The sequence below is a fragment of the Cucurbita pepo genome, chromosome LG09 (assembly GCF_002806865.2).
Source record: "Cucurbita pepo subsp. pepo cultivar mu-cu-16 chromosome LG09, ASM280686v2, whole genome shotgun sequence".
NCBI classification, from domain to species: Eukaryota; Viridiplantae; Streptophyta; class Magnoliopsida; order Cucurbitales; family Cucurbitaceae; genus Cucurbita; species Cucurbita pepo.
In genome coordinates this window covers 120,754-141,659 of record NC_036646.1, presented here as the reverse complement: position 1 = coordinate 141,659, position 20,906 = coordinate 120,754, and the positions used below count along the sequence as shown (strand labels likewise).

Genomic DNA, 20,906 nt, shown 5'->3' with positions numbered 1-20,906 from the left:
TGAGTTATTCTTTGACTGTGCTGTCACTAAAAAGATGCCAATCTTTTCTTCAAACCCACATGCATTGTCACAGAAGCCGTATCAGTGGCCAATCAATATCAAATGCCCATCACCAGGAGGCCCCCACTAACACTAACACTACAGTACTCGTACCTAACAAGGGTCACCCACCATACTTTCTGCAAACTTTATCATAATAGCCTACATATCAAATTTAACCAATATGGGAAAGAAAAATCAAGAACATAACTCAGTGAGTCGAGTCGAGTCGAGTCTGGACCAGAAGATGAGAGGTTGTTTTGACAGAGAGTTCAATGTTAACGAACTGTAAAATATAGATTAGAGAAAGTTTGTTGTGCTTTTGAAACTTTTTGAGCTGTCATTCCACAGGGCCACCTGAAATTCCTTCACAGATGTCTGACTGTCCTTTGTTACCCAACATTCAAGTGTGGGAGTCCTTGAAGAACCAAGCCAAACAAGGGTGGTAAAGAGAATCCTATGCCAAAATAATTGGGATGATGTAAGAAAATTATGTTGTTATTATATCAGACGCACAGAGTTGAAGCAGCCTGGCAGAAGCACTTTTGTCTGTCACCATTCATGTTCTTTTCGTAATAATTTCCCTGCAAACTCCTCCCTCCTTCTACTTCCAACTTTCCACCTCTTTTTGAAGTGCTTTCTATTTATATGAACCCAACCCTCAGCTTCATGCATACCATTCACTATCACTCAATCATGCTCAACACTAAATGTGAATTTCTGTATCCTCTTTCCAACTTTTCTTGCTCAAATGAGTATTCCAAACAGAGCAGCAGATGCAAATGGAAACTAATCAACCCTTTTTCTTTCTTTTTATGATGCTCCTGCTGCTTCTTTCTGCGATGCTCATTTCAGCAAGAAATGTTGCAAAATTGGAGGCTTTTTGCACCATTCCTCGCTTTCCTCTCATCTGGGTTATCTCTTCTTTGCATCTTCTTTCTCTCATCTGGGTTATCTCTTCTTTGCATCTTCTTTCTCTCATCTGGGTTATCTCTTCTTTGCACGTTTAAGCATTAAACTAAGCGGTATTGTAAAACAGTAGCCGCCATTTGTGCTGCAAAAATGTGTTTATAAATGGGATTAACGAGGAAGGAAAGAAGCTGGAATTTCTATTGTTAATGTAAATGGTAATGAATGGTCAATGATTGTTGATGATTTAATGTGGTTTATAAATGGAAAGAGACCCATTCTTTTGTTTTGTCTGTGGATAACTTGTCGCCTATTTTAGAATACAAAAGTTGTCAGCCTCAGAATGGATTCCGCCATTGTCTAATATTGCAAGCTTAGTGAACGGTGCTCCGTTCACCGTCTTCCCCCATCCTAATCTCCGATATTTTCACTACTATTTCGTCAATGGCTTCTGTAGATAATCGTTTTCGCCATCAAGGTTATTGCATTGGAATCCCACCTGATCCAGGTTTCTATCTTGTCCTGAACTTGTCATTTTCGGCGTCCTCAAATGGGGAGGGCGGTGGTTTATGTTCTTATATTCGCCGCCTTCGCTGCTTTCTTCGTATTTTCTCCGTCCGATCTCCCCGATCGGAACCGTCAAGAACTAACTCGTCGCCTAGGTTACAAATTCCGAACCCCCACTTTTGATCCTCTTGTGGCAGAATTGGAAAGAATCGCAGAGGAACGTGAATTGGGAAGCCGAGGAAACGTGATTGGAGTGGAACAAACTGCGAAGGCAAAGATTCCCGAGGCTTACAGAGATTCCAACGACGAAGGGAGATTGAACATTTCGTCGAGGTTGGTCGTATTGTTTCCTTTGGTGGACCACTCCCCAAAAGATGGGCTTATCAACTACGAGGAGATGAGCAATTGGATTACTGAGCAAACCATCAACAAATTGAACAGCAGAACGGGGAGAGAGTTAGCGTTCTACGACAAGAACGGAGATGGCGCCATATCTTTCCACGAATATCTGCCGCAGTTTACAGAGGAAGATATTGGTAAGCCTTTTGGTTTCTTTAATGCTGGGGAAGTTCAAGAAATTCCCATTTTCCTGGAAACTAGAATGATGATAGATCAAAACAAACCATGGTTTTCTGGGATTGAAATGAACATTGTGAAACAGCTAGAAACGAAACGGGGCATGGACAAGCTGGATGGTGGAAACAGCAATTCACAAATGCTGATGTTGACCCAAATGGATTGCTCAGTTTTGATGAACTGAAAGAGTAATGTACCATTTTTAACCATTAATTTGAAACATGTGTTTCCTTGTAAGAATGGAATGTGATCTTTGTGTGCTGCAGTTTCCTGCACCCACAAGACAGCAGCAATTACCGAATACAAAACTGGCTGTTGAGCGAGAAAATGAAGTAACCTTTCCCCATACTCAAGCTCTTAACTTTTGCTATCTGCATTGCAAATCAAAGCATCAGCTTGTGTTTAATATGTGCAGGCGCATGGACTATGACAGAGATGGAAAACTCAGTTTTGATGAATTCCTCCACCACGCATACGACATATACAAGAGCTATATTGAGTTCGAAACTCAAGGGGACGACGTACCGACCGCGGAAGAGAAATTTGATGAGCTTGATCTTGATGAGGATGAGTATGCATTTGACCTATATTTCTGCTTCATACCAACGTGTTGGGTGTTTATAATATCAAAAAATTGTGTGCAGAGTATTGACAGTGGAAGAATTAAGGCCATTATTCCAGTATCTTAATCCTGGAGAACTTTCTCATGCCCAACATTACGCAGCTCATTTGATTAATGAGGTATATTAGTAGTTGATTTGAAGAGATTAAGAAAACAAACATGATGATTCACTCGATTTTATGCTGTAATTAACGCTGCAGGCTGATGATAACAAGGATGGGTTCTTAACACTCGAGGAGATGCTTAAACACGAGTACGTATTCTACACCACACTATATGAAAATCAAAATGGCGACTATGAAGACGATTTCCATGATGAACTTTGATGGTTTTTTTCTTCTTTTTTTTTTTTTTTCTTTTCTTTTCTTTTCTTAAGCTTAGATTTTAGATTGGATTTGATGATGGGTTGCATAGGGGTGAAGGAAATAAACAATATAAAATGGTCTGGGTTACTATTAACTCACCTACCCTCTAAATTTTGATTCATTTTCCATTGTTTTCCTTCAAATGTAAAGAATAGCCTCTCGTCTATGCTGTATATTAAAATGAATTATGGTAGACAGATTTTCTGTCCCCATTTTTTTCTTTCTTTTTTCCAATTCCATTTATTGTAAATCATTTTATTTTCTTTTTTCTTTTTTCATTTCGCCCATGGTGCTCATCATATTGTTTCATGTTTATTTATTTATATACCTGTTATCTAGGGGGGGAAAAAACTCAATTTTAGCATGCAATTATATGCTTTATTTCAGTTGTGTATGGGTTTTAAGATTTTATGCTAACTAGTTTTATAGAGTTATAACATTCAACTTGAAACGGATGACATCAACCCCTATAGATAGATAGATAGATCTACAATGATTAAAGAGACAAATATGAACTCAAATGCCTTTGATTGATGTATTGGAACTTTAGTAACTACCTGCGTTGTTGATTCTTGAATATTATAGGTTCTGTTTTGAGTTTTCTCAAGATATATATTTTTTTATAAAAAAAAAAAGTAATCTTCTGTCGTTCCACTTCCAAATGGTCCTTGCCACAATGTTATACATGGGAGGCAGCTTAGCCTAACAGAAAATGGCTGCTGCTATTGGAGGTCTTTTTTTATGGAGGCCACCTTCCATCATGTTTGAGTACTTTTCAATGAAAACATTTAAAAAGAAAAAAGGCTTTAAGTTGGCTCTGATGAAGGGCAGACAAGGCAGGCAGTGCATGCAACTTTAGAAACCATTCCTTTCTTTCTTACACGAAGAAGTAGAAAGATCAGTCATGGCCTCCAAAATCACTGCCTTCCTTCTCTACAGGTAACATAATCTTTCAACATCACAGAAATCGCTCAGTGCCATAGCTTAAGAGACAGATAACCTCCCTTTTTTCTTCCTTCCATTGCAGGAGAGTTAGGGGCCTCCAATACTAAGATGAATCTTAATCACTCTCCTAACAAGGTATACTGTAAAGTGGTGAATATGTGGTTTTTCATGTTTGGAAGCTATTTACTTTTCTCTTTAACAACTTCTCTAGTCCCTACTGTCAGAGACATGAGAGATCCAGATATTATACAAGTATATAGTTTTATGTCAACAGATTCGTTAAGAACAGTTCTGATGAGTTTGATCTGTTTCAGGAATCTGACCTGGATGAGAATTTCTGAGCTGTTGTGAGTAATTTTCACTCAGGAAAGTTATACAATGTGTATTGTGTTGGTAACCTTGCAGTAATCTTTTCTTCCATGAAGGATGGATTCCAAACAGAGATGAGGAAGATTTTGATGGTTGACAGACCAGATTATGATGATCCTGTAGGTAACCGTAAGCATGAGCCTCAGAAACCAGGCACTGGAAAGACATAGGACTTGAGATTCCTGTGTTTCCCTTGGGCAAATAATGAGGATGAAAATGGGAACTCTCCTGATAGTCTCCTTGTGAACCAAATAAGACTTCCAAATTGAAAAGTTCTGAATCCTAATGGAAGGTGTAGAATGAATCAACAAGTTGTAGTGCAGTTTTAGAGGCATGATAGTTAAGGCGTCAAACTCTTGTGAGGGTAGGTTAAGTCATCTAAACTAGCTAAGATGTGATACATTGTATAACTATTCACTTACACTTTACAGATGAAAAGTATGGAAGAATAAGCTGATTATACAACAGTGGGACACACAAACTTTAAAGACAGAAAATAGAGGACGCCCACCAAATACCGAAAGAAACGACCCCAATCGTACCAAAAGCTTGAGCCACTTCAAATATGACGTTGTCTTGCTGGAGGGGCAAATTCTGCCAATCTGTCCGCCTGCATCTCATCTCCAGTTAGTTTAAATCATATTTGTATTGGAAGAACTCCCACAACAACAAATAAGACAGTCTAATAACTGAGATCGAGTTTCGTTAGCTGCTGTATTTAGCTTCTCAGAAGAAAGTTTATTGTTTCTATGCATTTGGAAACAAGCAAAGCCATTTGAACTTTTATTCTTTTAATGCCTAGTATTGTAACTGTCTCCTCATTTGCCATGTTTATACTTAAGTGTACTCACCCCAAATCAGCCATGATAATGCTGATATTGTCTTGTGACCCTTTGTCCTACAAGATACAAACATAATATTTGCTTTATTAGAACTGTAAACCAAGTTCTTGTTATTAGAAGCTTTAAACAAATCAAATTGTGCGAGTATTACCAAGGCTGCTTGTGCGAGGGCTTCACAAGCTAACTGAAAATCAATGTAAATGAGAAGTTAGAAGTTGAACCATAACCAAACAGAGACAGCAAGAAATAGAGTGCGTAAAAGAATAAAGAATACAAGTAACATGATGTACACCTGAACATCACCATGCTGACTCAATTGATTCCGAACAAACTTAACCGCATCGGAGCTGATACAACACCCGAAAATGGCACTTATTTAGTCTGTCTAGATCAAAGTTGATGGACAATCTGATAAATCTTTAGGACATAAAGACTGAAGCCTAGAAATGACTGAGATACGAAAAATGACCTATTCATGTAATCCCATAGGCCATCCGATGCTATCAGTACAAACTCGACATTTGATCCGAGGGTAAGCTGAAGAACTTCTGGTGATGCGGTTACCAAATCTCCATTGAACTGTACACTGATGAGTTAAAAAAGATTTTATGGTCAAACTGCTTCCTTAATTGAATCAATTAGTAATACTAAACATAAACAATAAGCGTTGAAAAATGAATAAGAAAGATACAAGTGAGGAATCATAAAGCATACCTACCGAGAAACAAACTTTTCAGACCATCTCCCTTCTTCAACTCCTTTTCTCAGCATCCTGTTATATAGAACAACCATAAGGAGGTGCAAAAAGAAATCTTCTGAAGCTCGAGAATATTAGAAGAGAGTTAAAAGGACCAAACTCGTATTTCTTCGTCTTGAATCGTATGTCACCAAATGCACGAGATACAGAGATGTCTCCACAGATTCTCCCGTTAACGATCTAAAGACACCAAAAGCTGCAATAATGAGTATCNAAAAAAAAAAAAAAAAAAAAAAAAAAAAAAGATTTGGTTTTTTTGATAGATAAATAATATTGAGTCATTTTTCAACAGTAAGAATGGCAGATCAACGTAGGCATATGCTGCATTTCCTGTTTCAAACAGGGCAGCGAGCAACAAAGAGTTTAAATGTCAAATACACAATCGAATGATTATGTTTTATATGGAAGAAATGGGTAAGAGAGTTAACTGAAACAGGTACACACCCATCCACCTGCTTCTCTAATTCTTCTAATTTCTTGCAGTGAGGTGGTGTTGTTTCCATAAGGCCGATGAGAACTCGTCAATACCTGTGCTCCTCCGGAACGTGACAACACCTGCATGAACAAACCAGCTCTGAATTTAGAAGATCTTAATTGAAAAACATGAAAGAATGTAGAAGGGCACATAAAAGAACCAGTCCCACAAAACTGAGTTCCAAAACTAACTAAGAAAGAGAATAACAATGCTTAGAACTGTTTCTTATGCCAAGAAACTGAGATATAAAGATCACCAGGTTGATGCTTACAACACAAGAGTCACCAACATGTGAAATGAACATAACATCATTTCGTATGAATGCAACAGTTGCAGTGGAACCAGATTCATCTTCCTTCCCAGCTGCCTCTAGCCTTGAAGAGTTGAGCAAAAATTACGTCAAATACAGAATTGCACTGAGAGGATATAACCAAGTGAAGAACTGGACTTTTCACTTACAAAGGGAGTAATCTTTTATCAGTATCATCAAAAGCCTTCTCCAAAGCCGCTTTGATCACTTCAAAATCCCCTCCATTCAACAGCAGACCACCTTGTACAGCTGTTAGGCAGTCTTTGTACAGCTCCTCCCTATTGCCATATTATTTACACAATCAAAGGCCTTGTTTATTATCTATTTTTGGCACTATGAATAAACCAATGATATTGTGAAGGAAGCCTCCACTCTGCAATACATATGTTCATAAATCCTAAAGATTTCACCACAAGATGCCCTGTTGGGTTCCCACCTGAGGAACTTGACGGAGGAACAGCCACCATGGCCATCGAACACTGCAGCAAACAAGAAGCCATTAAGACCATCAGACCGCACAACAGCATCGTCCTCCATTTCTTCCCGCAAGCCTTGCAAAGTGGTCGAACCCCATCTGATTCCCGCAGCATCTGTTAAAGAAGATGGAGCATCAACAGCTATGGCATAGCAGCATCCGGTTTTTCTTCTGACAGTGAGCTGATTTGCGTTAGTGGGTTTGGAGGCAGAGGCTTGGTGGAGCTTGGTTAATAAGCGGAATCTATGCAATCGAGGACTCAACAAAGCCATTTGCTGAATCGAAACTCCAAACCCAGTTGAGTCCAATTCAAATCAAATACTTGTGAGAAGGAGATTACGTTAAGAGGGAAAGATAAGAGAATGAAGGAAGGCCTCTAATTGGGTTAACGGATCAGATACCATAGTTAGAGATAGTTTGGATGTTGCCCCCACAGCTATGGAAAGAGATGGTTCATTGTTGGACAGACGAGACGATGCAGGCATACCATCACCAAGTGGGGTCTGACTGTGAAACCTGTGGCTCATCTCCAAAGTTGTAATCTTGACCGTCTCTTGGCTTCTGTTTGGTTTGATTCTGGTTTTTTCTTGAGAAATATGTTGACATTTTAGAGGAGCTCAAGGAAGGAAAGGAACGGAATTTGAGGCTAAGTTTAATTCTTGTCTTACAGTTTGCACACTTCACTCACGATACATTATTGGTTCACCATGTAACCACTTACGTTGTAGTGAATTTTCTCAATGGGCATCTCGACCCAATAGTTGCAACTATTTGAAGAAAGAAGAAAATGAGAGTTCATTGAAATTGTAGGAAGGTAAAAAGTCTCATTCATGCTCCACATTTGGATTATGATGTTTCATAGTCTAAAAGAAAATGTCCTTTATAAACAATCAATAATTTTAGCCTTTTTTATTTTTTTTCGAAATTTGATTTCTTTTGTTATTGAAAATTTTCATAAATTAAATAAATATTTGATTCATTAATTTAACATTTAGTTAAATTTAATAGTCATATCAAGTTATCATTTAAGCATTATTCATGAATCCTAATAGAAATTATTAAAAAAAAATACAATTCAAAATTAGAAAACAAACTTGCTTTTTGTTTATTAATAACACTAAACCATGCACAAGAATCATTGTGGTTGTAGAAGAGGCAATAAACATAGGCATAATAAGCTTGACTAAAATGTTAAGAGGTTCATATCTTGACTCAAACTATAAATAAATAAAACTACAAGTAGAAGTAGAAGTACAACAAGAGATGCTTAAAAGTTGGATTTCAATAGGAGATGAATGATACCCAAATTGCTTCCTACAAACACACAAGTATTTGTGAAACAGCAAANAAAAAAAAAAAAAAAAAAAAAAAAAAAAAAAAAAAAAAAAAACTGAAGAATGAAAACTCTTGTATCTTCTAAATTTACATGGCAATGGTTAATTCGCTGTCGACACCTTCCGAGCCTAGAAGCAAGAGCCCCGTGATAAATACAGTTGATCATGATGGGTCAATCCTTTTATATAGGCAACTAAAGTTCAGAGTAAAACCAAATGGCCATAACTCAAGGCCCATCTTCTTGCACTGAAAAGTGTTAAACAAACAAATAAATACAGAGAAAAAAAAGTAATCTAAGATTATAAATGTAACACAAAATTGGGTAGTGAGAGAGACTTACTGCTCAAAATAAAGCCTTGCAGCAAGCTCTGGGCTCTTTCTGCTTGCTCTGGTGTTCCTGATATTTGAATTATCTTCTGGGTTATATCTGGTCTATCTTCTACCAACGTAACATTGGCTCCGGATAACTGATAGAAACAAAATATCAGCCAACAAGGCATTTTCTTAATATACTACAGAAAGGTTTGACAAAATTTAACTACTGCCACCTCACTGATCTGAGCAAGCTTGTTTTTTGACTTTGTTATAAGCTGGGGAACTGCAGGCTCTGGTATCACAACTTCAAGTGTACTCCGAGTGACAAGCGGCACAGGGATCCTAATCGGAATGTCAAAACTTATATATTGCAGTGAAGTCATTGATCTAACTTATAAGAGAAGCATGTAAATGACAGGCAGGAAAACACCATGAAATCATTTGTAACTTATAAAATGTCTCATTGGTTCAAAAGAATTGGGGAGGGGGAGGAATCAGCATTGCAGAAAGAAGTTCTACCTATTTAACCCACTAGGCAAATCTTCACGTCGGTCATTTTCATTCTGCGTACCAGTCTCATTGCTCGACCCTCCAGTTTCCTGCAAATGATAGTTTGAATCATTTTGGTGCAGAACTAAAGTCTCAGTAGAGGTGCGCATTCAAATGCAATAGAATTTATGGAGAGCAGGTATGTTATTAAACCAATAAATACTCCTGAATATTAATGCAAAAGAAACATATAAGAAGACCCATAGTAGAAACCAAATGTTCACCTAGGTTGGCCAAAAACACTTTTTTTTCCCTTTAGACACGCAAGAAAAGTGACCCGACTTTTTCTTTTTTCCCCCACAGATTGGAACTTGAACCATCATATGACTACCAAAATAACATTTGGCACATTGGATTTTATAAAGTTGCGAGTGACCAATGGCTCAAGGGATTTAACACGAAGGCTTCAAATCTAGGTTGAATCTTTTACTACTTGTCTGAAAGAGAGCAAGTTTATGCAGAAGAAGTTTTCAGAAGAACCTTAATCTGAAATAGTTTCGTATCCAAAGAAAGTAAAGTGGCTCCACTCATAATGGCTGATAAGAGACCGTTTTGAAAAGAAAGAATCCTCTCGTCATGAGAGAAGAAAAAAGATTTAAAAAATAAGTAACCTTCAGAAGCTGTGCTGTTGCAAAAGGTTGCACATTTTGATAGGCCGTGCTAAAAGAATCATTTCCACTGTGAACTTCACGAGCTGCAGCATTATTATTTGAAGATGATTCCTCGAGTCCTAAACTGACCATGGTGTTCGGTGCTGAGATCGGAGGACTTGCATCTTTTTGGTAGGGCTCCTTACAAATATAACTCCGTAATCTTGATGTTAACTCAACAAGTGCATCTCGAGCTGCTTGTATGTCCCCTATGATCTACAAACATTGCAGTTAGGGAATTAGAAACTCAGGAAGAAAAAGTCATCAATTCCAACTAGACACATTAGTAGAAAAATTAGAAAATATTTTAAAACAAAAATTACCGTCCATATAAACAGAGTATAGATTCTTACTAATCAAAATTCTAGCTAAAAAACCAAATGACTAGTTATAAAACAAAGTAGAAAAATTAGAAAAATATTATTTATACATCAGGAAAGACCAATATTTTCTACTAACCTGAGACTTCATAACTGCATTTTCAAATCAGAATATGCATATTTAATCCTTAAAAAATAGAGAAAAAAAAAAGATAAATAAAAGTAATATTCATACAATGGTTTAAGACCGCTAACTTTCACTGTTCATGCCCATGTTCTGTAACTGATTTAAGGAAAAAAATTCTGCAAAAGCTATGAATTTAAAATTAAAAAAAAAAAAAAGAAACCCGAAGAGCAAAATGTAGTTACATTAAACAACTTTAATCAAATCTAGGAATTCTATCAATTTAAAGTTCAATGACAAACCTGTACAAGCTCGTCAGCCCCAGATACAAACATGGGAAGTTCTTCTCTTGGCACAATTTGTACATTTGCACCAGTTAATCTCTTCATCTCTAACAACGATCCATCTCTTCCCTCCAAACATCCAATATCACTTGAATGGACAAGTAACCTAGTAGTTACAATGTTATCCTTGTCAGGAACGAGATCAACAATGCGAGTTTGGATGTGTAACAAAGCTTCCTGCGCTGGAAAAAGCTCATCATCTGGACCCTAAGAACTCAAATTTTCCGATCAGAAAGTTAAACAAGAAAAATATGAATATATAAATGGTAAACATAACTTTTAAAGTCAGTTTAGTGATTATTTATATAACTCCTAAAAATATTCTGCAAGGAAAGGCAATCTTAAGTGATTTGGACCTAGGAAACAGTAAATTGGTGTACACCACTAAGGCAGAAAAAAAAAGTTGAAGTACCTCGTCCGAGGAAATGATAAGAATTTGTTCATTTGAACCAGTCATAGGGCTTGAAACCTTGATATCCACACCAACTTCATTCCGAAGTAATTCTATGATTCCATCAGACTCTCCAATGACACTATCAACCTTCTCAATTGGGCATAATATTCTAAATACAAGGTCCTCACCATAAAAGGGCATCATATTGTCATTAACAGGAGTAGCCCCATGCTCCACCGAAAAACTAGAATGACGGTTCAAATAGTCATTGCTTCTTGTATTAGAAGCAGATATACGTGGCCTAAATGGTCGTCCATCCATTGACAATCGCCGTGCTGTATGTGGAACATAATCATCATCAGGAGGGAACATTCGTTCTGGTGAATGTAGACGCCCATGGAAATGACTACGGTCACGATGCTGGCTCTCTCTCAAGCGTGATGAAATGATAGCTATAGCTTTCTTTACACCATTTGCATCTCCAACAATCTGCCGAGGTTTAAAGCCCTAATTAGAAAGTAATTAACAACTATATATTCTTCATACTCAACGAATGGAATAATGAAGTTGTGAGAACTTCGAACAGAAAGACAATTGATCACGTCACCATATATTTTTCCTTAATTCAGTCTGGATCAAGATAGAGCTCATGTTTTAAGTTATATAAAGCCTGGTTAGCTAGATCATAGATGGATGAGGGATATAACTTGGCACCAAAAATTGGAATCCGAATGCATGTCCATTAGATTATCACACTAATATTATATAATTTATTTCTCGACAGTTTTTGATCCTCCAATCTATGGAGAATAGAAGAATTTAAGCAACATCCTAAAAATAAACAACTACATGGTCATATAAGCAATGATACAACAAAATGAAAGACTACATATGTCTTGTATATTTACTGTCTACTTAACAATTTCAAAAGACCTTTAAAGGGCTTGTTAAAACCATAGGCAAATGTTTGACCAGTACCTAGGCATGAAAATAAAACTATAAATGAGATTATAAATGGGGTTGAATAAGTTAGTTCAACAATCAACGCAGGAATCAACATATGAAAAGGCAAAACAATGTAATATGCAAGATATATGTGACGTTCCCACATAAACATTTCTGCCAATATGACTAGCTTTTGTAAACTCACAGATTGAATAAAATGTGCAGTAAGAAACAAATTTGATGGTTTCAGAAAACAAATGATTTCTGGTCGAACTCTATTAATTTCTCAAATAGCTAGTGAAGCAAAGACAGGACAGTAGCAGATTCAAAAAACCTGTCACTGCATTACTAAGCTGCTTATAGACGCCATTTTATTACTGCCTCTTTTAACGTTCTAACATGTCCTAAGAACCCAATTAGCAACTTCCGTTAAGCATTGCAAAAGTAAATTGGCTTCCTTTAGACCTGATTCAGTATGAGTATAATATTTTTTAGATTACCATAGCAACAAGAAATAGGGTACTCTTTCGAGATACTGAAGTGTTCAGAAACTAAACCTGAACGATCTCCTCTGACATTGTAATGCAGCTAGGCAAATTGTGATCTCTAGGTAGAACCCTTATCTGAGTCTTGGTTTCCATTCTCATTTGCTCGATTATCTTTCCTCCCTTCCCTAGCAAACAACCTACGTGCATTCTAGACACCACAAGCCTTGTGGCCACACGGGTACTGCCACCACCAGCTCCTCCTCTAACCTCGCCGTAATCATCCTCCTCATCCTCAGCACCATACCCCATTCCATTAAACCCAGGACTCATTTCACTCTCGAGAATCCTTTCATGAATCAAGAAAAGTGCTTCCTGCGCGGGAGAGAACGACGACATCCGACCTTCGGGGTCCCGCCGCCGAGTGTCCGATATCTCAATTATTCTCTCCTCATCGCCTGGAACAAGCTCATGCACGTTGATCCACGCACCGGTGTGCTGCCTTATGGACTTAATGATACTACCAGATTTTCCGATGACACCCCCGGCTTTGGCGTCATGACAGAGTATCCTGTAAGTTGTGGTCACCATAAGAGGTTGGTCTTGAGGTTTAGACGGTCGAATTGCAGTGCCACGGTGACGATAGTTATTACTGGCGTAGTGATTGTTGTAACGAGGTCTGGTTCTACCCATCGACTCGGAATCATAGTCTTGGTGGTCATAGTAGTAGTTTCTCTTAGATCTAGACTTCTCCATCTCAAATGTTAAATAATGGTTACCCCGGTTTAGTTGATTTCAATGCGAAGCCATTAGAGTCACAGAAATTCGATGTCATTGGCTTTGATTTTCCAGTTTTGTTACAATCTTATCTTCTGGAGTAAAAGGGTCCAAAATCTCTAACTCATAAGTAGATTAGATTCCTCGGGTCCAAAAAGAACAGAAACAAAATAAAAACTCAGAACTCACTCCGTTGCTTCAATTCCGTTGCTTCAATCCCGTCCCTCTGCTTGTATCCAGTGAAAATCCAGTACAACCTTTGCAATTAAAAACCCTAGTACAAGAAGAAGAAGAAGAAGAAGACTAATTGAAGCTGTGATGCAAATACGAATCCATCAGATTTCTCTTGGCCAGTGAAGAAGCGAACGACGCCGTTTGTTGAGCGCCTTTGTTTTCTCTCCTAATCACAGTGGATAAAGATAAACACACATGTTAACCGTTCTACTAAGTCAAAACTACTTTCGATTTCTAACCATGATTCTTTTCTGTTAAATTCATTTGTTTATATTTTTATTATAATATTATTTTAATCATTAAATACTCATTTAATTAATAATCGAATTTTCATTCTAAATGAAAATCATTATTACGTTGCATTTCGAAATATAAAGTCAAAAGCATATAATATATCTTCCTTTTCAAAGGACCAATTTATGGTTGCCATTTTAACATCTCTTTTATTGAAAAAATAATTCAGAAAATAATTATTGTTTTCTTCCGTCGTATCTCGAATGCTAAGGTTTATTATAGTAAGTTTGTTTATTTTGTAAGTTTTAGTTTCAAGTTAAATTGTTTTATTTATATTATTGTGGTTGAAAGAGATAAAAAAAATAGCACAAGTATTATGGTAGGTTGACTGGGAAGTATTATGGTAGGTTGACTGGGATGGGATGTACTGTTAAATAAAAATTTGGATTGTCTACTAATAAATATATGGTAGTACAGTGGAGTTGATTTTACCAAAGATGGAAAAAACATAAATTATAATCATATACAAGAAATCAAAGAACATTAAAATGCTAAAGCTATGTAGGTACATGCAAAGAAAAAGAGATTTATTTACAAGAGAGTCACGGTTTTTATCATCAATCAAATACACTAAAATTAGGGGGCCTCAACTAATCTCGCACACCTAATCTTACTATGTTTGAAATATTTGAAAATCTTAATCAAATACCCAACAAAGGATGCTCTAGACCACTTCAATTCCGCAACAACTCAAACCCTCCAAGATCCTAAGGTTCAAGCTTTGAATTGACAACAGTTAATTCAGTTGGCCTTGAAATGGGTGAGACGTACTAGAGACTACTGAGGAATGTGTGAATGGACGACACAGAGTAGAGCTCGAAAACCAAATATAGTTTTTGCGAGTGCAAGAGACTCAACATNACCTGATTCAGTATGAGTATAATATTTTTTAGATTACCATAGCAACAAGAAATAGGGTACTCTTTCGAGATACTGAAGTGTTCAGAAACTAAACCTGAACGATCTCCTCTGACATTGTAATGCAGCTAGGCAAATTGTGATCTCTAGGTAGAACCCTTATCTGAGTCTTGGTTTCCATTCTCATTTGCTCGATTATCTTTCCTCCCTTCCCTAGCAAACAACCTACGTGCATTCTAGACACCACAAGCCTTGTGGCCACACGGGTACTGCCACCACCAGCTCCTCCTCTAACCTCGCCGTAATCATCCTCCTCATCCTCAGCACCATACCCCATTCCATTAAACCCAGGACTCATTTCACTCTCGAGAATCCTTTCATGAATCAAGAAAAGTGCTTCCTGCGCGGGAGAGAACGACGACATCCGACCTTCGGGGTCCCGCCGCCGAGTGTCCGATATCTCAATTATTCTCTCCTCATCGCCTGGAACAAGCTCATGCACGTTGATCCACGCACCGGTGTGCTGCCTTATGGACTTAATGATACTACCAGATTTTCCGATGACACCCCCGGCTTTGGCGTCATGACAGAGTATCCTGTAAGTTGTGGTCACCATAAGAGGTTGGTCTTGAGGTTTAGACGGTCGAATTGCAGTGCCACGGTGACGATAGTTATTACTGGCGTAGTGATTGTTGTAACGAGGTCTGGTTCTACCCATCGACTCGGAATCATAGTCTTGGTGGTCATAGTAGTAGTTTCTCTTAGATCTAGACTTCTCCATCTCAAATGTTAAATAATGGTTACCCCGGTTTAGTTGATTTCAATGCGAAGCCATTAGAGTCACAGAAATTCGATGTCATTGGCTTTGATTTTCCAGTTTTGTTACAATCTTATCTTCTGGAGTAAAAGGGTCCAAAATCTCTAACTCATAAGTAGATTAGATTCCTCGGGTCCAAAAAGAACAGAAACAAAATAAAAACTCAGAACTCACTCCGTTGCTTCAATTCCGTTGCTTCAATCCCGTCCCTCTGCTTGTATCCAGTGAAAATCCAGTACAACCTTTGCAATTAAAAACCCTAGTACAAGAAGAAGAAGAAGAAGAAGACTAATTGAAGCTGTGATGCAAATACGAATCCATCAGATTTCTCTTGGCCAGTGAAGAAGCGAACGACGCCGTTTGTTGAGCGCCTTTGTTTTCTCTCCTAATCACAGTGGATAAAGATAAACACACATGTTAACCGTTCTACTAAGTCAAAACTACTTTCGATTTCTAACCATGATTCTTTTCTGTTAAATTCATTTGTTTATATTTTTATTATAATATTATTTTAATCATTAAATACTCATTTAATTAATAATCGAATTTTCATTCTAAATGAAAATCATTATTACGTTGCATTTCGAAATATAAAGTCAAAAGCATATAATATATCTTCCTTTTCAAAGGACCAATTTATGGTTGCCATTTTAACATCTCTTTTATTGAAAAAATAATTCAGAAAATAATTATTGTTTTCTTCCGTCGTATCTCGAATGCTAAGGTTTATTATAGTAAGTTTGTTTATTTTGTAAGTTTTAGTTTCAAGTTAAATTGTTTTATTTATATTATTGTGGTTGAAAGAGATAAAAAAAATAGCACAAGTATTATGGTAGGTTGACTGGGAAGTATTATGGTAGGTTGACTGGGATGGGATGTACTGTTAAATAAAAATTTGGATTGTCTACTAATAAATATATGGTAGTACAGTGGAGTTGATTTTACCAAAGATGGAAAAAACATAAATTATAATCATATACAAGAAATCAAAGAACATTAAAATGCTAAAGCTATGTAGGTACATGCAAAGAAAAAGAGATTTATTTACAAGAGAGTCACGGTTTTTATCATCAATCAAATACACTAAAATTAGGGGGCCTCAACTAATCTCGCACACCTAATCTTACTATGTTTGAAATATTTGAAAATCTTAATCAAATACCCAACAAAGGATGCTCTAGACCACTTCAATTCCGCAACAACTCAAACCCTCCAAGATCCTAAGGTTCAAGCTTTGAATTGACAACAGTTAATTCAGTTGGCCTTGAAATGGGTGAGACGTACTAGAGACTACTGAGGAATGTGTGAATGGACGACACAGAGTAGAGCTCGAAAACCAAATATAGTTTTTGCGAGTGCAAGAGACTCAACATAAGAACAAACAGAGAAGAAGAGAAAATTAACGTATCTTAAACAAAAGTATGCAAAGAAAAGAGTAAAATAGTGTACTCTTTGAACACAAGCTTCTCATGCCATGGCCATTCAGCATTTGATTCTTTTGTCTCATCATAATGTGAATCCATTGTATAGTCTTGCAAACAAATTCAATTCAATAACTTGAGAAACCAGCAAACAGCTAACATTAAAGCACAAAAAATAAATCCTCAAAATAACCAGAGGCCTAACGATCTTAAGAAACCAAAACCACTGGCATCATTATGAACGAGCATGCTGTTTCCCATTTTTTATTTACTACGGACTTTAACTTTCAGGGACCAGTAGATCTTTCCTTCGGGCAATGGGATCGACTTTGGAAAGCGCAGTGGTACTTCATATTCACCACATGTTGGCAAGGGGGCTGGCAAATGTACATTTTCAGGCATAATTTGAATAGAAAGTTGCCGTGCCACCTAAACCAAGAAAAGGATATGTTGATCTACATTAGAAAAGAAAAATGAAGTCTTCATTGATAAAAGACTAAAAATGATTCTCATCCCATATCTTTATCTATTCAGTCCATCCTCTGTTAGTTGTTAGGACCACGAACTCTTACTGAAATGCTTATAATTTGCAGACAAGAAGTTTCACTTTACGATACTNGCCGCCGAGTGTCCGATATCTCAATTATTCTCTCCTCATCGCCTGGAACAAGCTCATGCACGTTGATCCACGCACCGGTGTGCTGCCTTATGGACTTAATGATACTACCAGATTTTCCGATGACACCCCCGGCTTTGGCGTCATGACAGAGTATCCTGTAAGTTGTGGTCACCATAAGAGGTTGGTCTTGAGGTTTAGACGGTCGAATTGCAGTGCCACGGTGACGATAGTTATTACTGGCGTAGTGATTGTTGTAACGAGGTCTGGTTCTACCCATCGACTCGGAATCATAGTCTTGGTGGTCATAGTAGTAGTTTCTCTTAGATCTAGACTTCTCCATCTCAAATGTTAAATAATGGTTACCCCGGTTTAGTTGATTTCAATGCGAAGCCATTAGAGTCACAGAAATTCGATGTCATTGGCTTTGATTTTCCAGTTTTGTTACAATCTTATCTTCTGGAGTAAAAGGGTCCAAAATCTCTAACTCATAAGTAGATTAGATTCCTCGGGTCCAAAAAGAACAGAAACAAAATAAAAACTCAGAACTCACTCCGTTGCTTCAATTCCGTTGCTTCAATCCCGTCCCTCTGCTTGTATCCAGTGAAAATCCAGTACAACCTTTGCAATTAAAAACCCTAGTACAAGAAGAAGAAGAAGAAGAAGAAGACTAATTGAAGCTGTGATGCAAATACGAATCCATCAGATTTCTCTTGGCCAGTGAAGAAGCGAACGACGCCGTTTGTTGAGCGCCTTTGTTTTCTCTCCTAATCACAGTGGATAAAGATAAACACACATGTTAACCGTTCTACTAAGTCAAAACTACTTTCGATTTCTAACCATGATTCTTTTCTGTTAAATTCATTTGTTTATATTTTTATTATAATATTATTTTAATCATTAAATACTCATTTAATTAATAATCGAATTTTCATTCTAAATGAAAATCATTATTACGTTGCATTTCGAAATATAAAGTCAAAAGCATATAATATATCTTCCTTTTCAAAGGACCAATTTATGGTTGCCATTTTAACATCTCTTTTATTGAAAAAATAATTCAGAAAATAATTATTGTTTTCTTCCGTCGTATCTCGAATGCTAAGGTTTATTATAGTAAGTTTGTTTATTTTGTAAGTTTTAGTTTCAAGTTAAATTGTTTTATTTATATTATTGTGGTTGAAAGAGATAAAAAAAATAGCACAAGTATTATGGTAGGTTGACTGGGAAGTATTATGGTAGGTTGACTGGGATGGGATGTACTGTTAAATAAAAATTTGGATTGTCTACTAATAAATATATGGTAGTACAGTGGAGTTGATTTTACCAAAGATGGAAAAAACATAAATTATAATCATATACAAGAAATCAAAGAACATTAAAATGCTAAAGCTATGTAGGTACATGCAAAGAAAAAGAGATTTATTTACAAGAGAGTCACGGTTTTTATCATCAATCAAATGCCCCCCCCCCACCAAAGAAAAAAAAAACAAAACAAAACCAAACCATACCCAATAAGGGGGGAGGAAGAAGCTCAAAAGAAAGGCATCAATTCAATTAAAGCCAACCACAACGACAAGTTCAACTAGTCTCATTCTCAAGGAATAAATAACCTATCCGTTCAATTCTCATTTGAAAAAGAACACAAGAATTGATCAAAGCCTACCTCAGCAACAAGGTCGTCTACCGTCACAGAAGATTGCAAGGCCAAGGGCTCATCTTTTGTGGCACGAGTACGGAACTTTTCCTTGTCAATTAACCTCCTCAAAACCTAAGATTGTGTTAAGCATCAGTTATAATTAATAAATCTATCAATTCGGAAGAATATCCAATTATAAATAATTCTCTAATACTGTGAAGGCAATCTCATCCACTTTTCTTATTGCAATCGCTGTGTCTTGCCTCCTAAAAAGGGCAACCTCAGACATTTGCTAAAGCCATTTAGTGCACCAGTTTATCCATTTCTTAAACATCAAACAATAAATCATTCCAAGGGTAACTGATTAAAAGAAATTGACAATTCGCGAAGAACAAAACATATATAGAACTAAGTAAGGATAAAAATTGAAGTTACAAACCAGCTGAGTACTATCCAGGCGTTTTGCTGCCTTCTCATATTCTTTCATCTTATCCTCCTTCGTCACGGTCACAACCTTAACGACCTCTTCCTCAACTGGTTGGTAAATCTAAATTAAAAAAAATTGAAATTATCAAAACCAATGAAAAGTATCTGAATCCTCGTGTGCAATCTATCATGGCGATGCAGCCAACATTAGAAACTGAAACTATCATGTAGCAAAATCAGTTGGTCAATCCTCCATTAAGTCTCCAAAATAGGGATAAAAGACTTAACATTTTTGCAACTCTCAAATGTGTTTTCACGAGGGCTGCTAAAAATTAAAAATCACCAAAAATTAACATAACAAGCACGATTTCCAGTCAGGTAAATTCAATTGTCGTCTCCTCAGCCCTTCTTTCCAATTGGGAGGGAACAATAAAGTAAGACTAATCAATGCAATCAAGAAAATAACAGCACAAACGCATATGGATAAACAACCAAAAGTAACTAATAAGATCTAAATTGCAGAGAAGTACCCTGCGCTGCTCCTTGATGAGATAAGCATACTTGTCAATATTTGGAACAGCCAGCAACTTGGGCATAAGATGGTTTCGGAAGTATCCCGGGGCAACCTTAACTGTCTCACCGGCCTTCCCAAGCTTTTCTATGCTCTTTTTAAACATCAAAGTAAGAATTTTTCAGTTAATTGTTCATAAAACCCAACGGTCAGGCATGAAAACTAAAAAAGTGAAGTCACATACTCACTGTTGTCAGAATAACTTCCAACTTCCTATGTCTAACTCCCTGACTCGAGAATAGCAATGGCTGCATCATTCGATCAGAAGGATGAAGCCTAGTGTCTTTAATAATTCTCTGGAGTGCATTTTTACCATATTGAATACAAGCCATTTCGATCTAACGAAGAGTCTGTAAAAGGAAATGGAAAACAATAGAGCTATAAACCTCAACAGACGAGCAAGAATGCAAAAAGTAAGGGCGCACGGAGAAGAAAACGTAAAATTACCGTAGAAACAGGGAAGAAGGAATCCCGACAGTGGCTTTGCAGCCGAACAATAATGGACAAATCCCTTCCAATGAAGCTCAGAGTGTTCCGACGACGGCGAACGTAACAGAACCCGCGAAGGTGATGGAGAAGCCGCCGTTGTATAATGGCTATT

General features: G+C 37.1%; 4 protein-coding genes across 10 annotated transcripts; 1 reads left to right on the top strand and 3 right to left on the bottom strand.

The window, feature by feature from the left end:
• The first annotated feature begins 309 nt into the window (after positions 1–309).
• On the top strand, positions 310–3,282 carry LOC111801624 (45 kDa calcium-binding protein). 2 transcript variants are annotated; one of them, XM_023685678.1, is made up of 7 exons: positions 310–1,456; positions 1,653–1,991; positions 2,117–2,219; positions 2,298–2,363; positions 2,447–2,602; positions 2,676–2,772; positions 2,854–3,282. In XM_023685678.1, exons 1-7 carry the CDS (start codon positions 1,393–1,395, stop codon positions 2,977–2,979), a joined length of 951 nt encoding a protein of 316 aa, XP_023541446.1. In that variant the 5' UTR covers positions 310–1,392; the 3' UTR covers positions 2,980–3,282. The 2 variants fall into 2 exon arrangements, with proteins under 2 accessions (XP_023541446.1, XP_023541445.1); XM_023685677.1 differs by having other exon boundaries at positions 311–1,991.
• A 1,409-nt stretch (positions 3,283–4,691) lies between these two features.
• LOC111801623 (protein phosphatase 2C 57-like) lies at positions 4,692–7,946 on the bottom strand. 3 transcript variants are annotated; one of them, XM_023685675.1, is made up of 11 exons: positions 7,153–7,940; positions 6,866–6,994; positions 6,678–6,780; positions 6,376–6,486; positions 6,032–6,111; positions 5,893–5,946; positions 5,644–5,760; positions 5,467–5,521; positions 5,326–5,358; positions 5,184–5,230; positions 4,692–4,942 (listed from the first exon to the last, which is right to left on the bottom strand). In XM_023685675.1, exons 1-11 carry the CDS (start codon positions 7,461–7,463, stop codon positions 4,816–4,818), a joined length of 1,167 nt encoding a protein of 388 aa, XP_023541443.1. In that variant the 5' UTR covers positions 7,464–7,940; the 3' UTR covers positions 4,692–4,815. The 3 variants fall into 3 exon arrangements, 2 of the variants coding, with proteins under 2 accessions (XP_023541443.1, XP_023541444.1); XR_002816163.1 differs by having other exon boundaries at positions 4,895–4,942; positions 5,467–5,555; positions 7,153–7,945; XM_023685676.1 differs by lacking the exons at positions 4,692–4,942; positions 5,184–5,230 and having other exon boundaries at positions 5,325–5,358; positions 5,467–5,555; positions 7,153–7,946.
• A 593-nt stretch (positions 7,947–8,539) lies between these two features.
• Positions 8,540–18,427, bottom strand: LOC111801659 (RNA-binding KH domain-containing protein RCF3-like). 4 transcript variants are annotated; one of them, XM_023685727.1, is made up of 9 exons: positions 17,673–18,427; positions 12,725–13,068; positions 11,241–11,711; positions 10,787–11,035; positions 10,002–10,256; positions 9,361–9,440; positions 9,075–9,183; positions 8,867–8,993; positions 8,540–8,772 (listed from the first exon to the last, which is right to left on the bottom strand). In XM_023685727.1, exons 1-9 carry the CDS (start codon positions 18,010–18,012, stop codon positions 8,753–8,755), a joined length of 1,995 nt encoding a protein of 664 aa, XP_023541495.1. In that variant the 5' UTR covers positions 18,013–18,427; the 3' UTR covers positions 8,540–8,752. The 4 variants fall into 4 exon arrangements, with proteins under 4 accessions (XP_023541495.1, XP_023541496.1, XP_023541494.1 ...); XM_023685728.1 differs by lacking the exons at positions 12,725–13,068; positions 17,673–18,427 and adding an exon at positions 14,913–16,009; XM_023685726.1 differs by lacking the exon at positions 17,673–18,427 and having other exon boundaries at positions 12,725–13,820.
• Positions 17,061–20,899, bottom strand: LOC111801661 (50S ribosomal protein L9). Its single transcript, XM_023685730.1, has 6 exons — positions 20,753–20,899; positions 20,494–20,655; positions 20,265–20,399; positions 19,748–19,855; positions 19,336–19,440; positions 17,061–17,482 (listed from the first exon to the last, which is right to left on the bottom strand). Exons 2-6 carry the CDS (start codon positions 20,635–20,637, stop codon positions 17,318–17,320), a joined length of 657 nt encoding a protein of 218 aa, XP_023541498.1. The 5' UTR covers positions 20,638–20,655; positions 20,753–20,899; the 3' UTR covers positions 17,061–17,317.
• Positions 20,900–20,906: the final 7 nt, after the last annotated feature.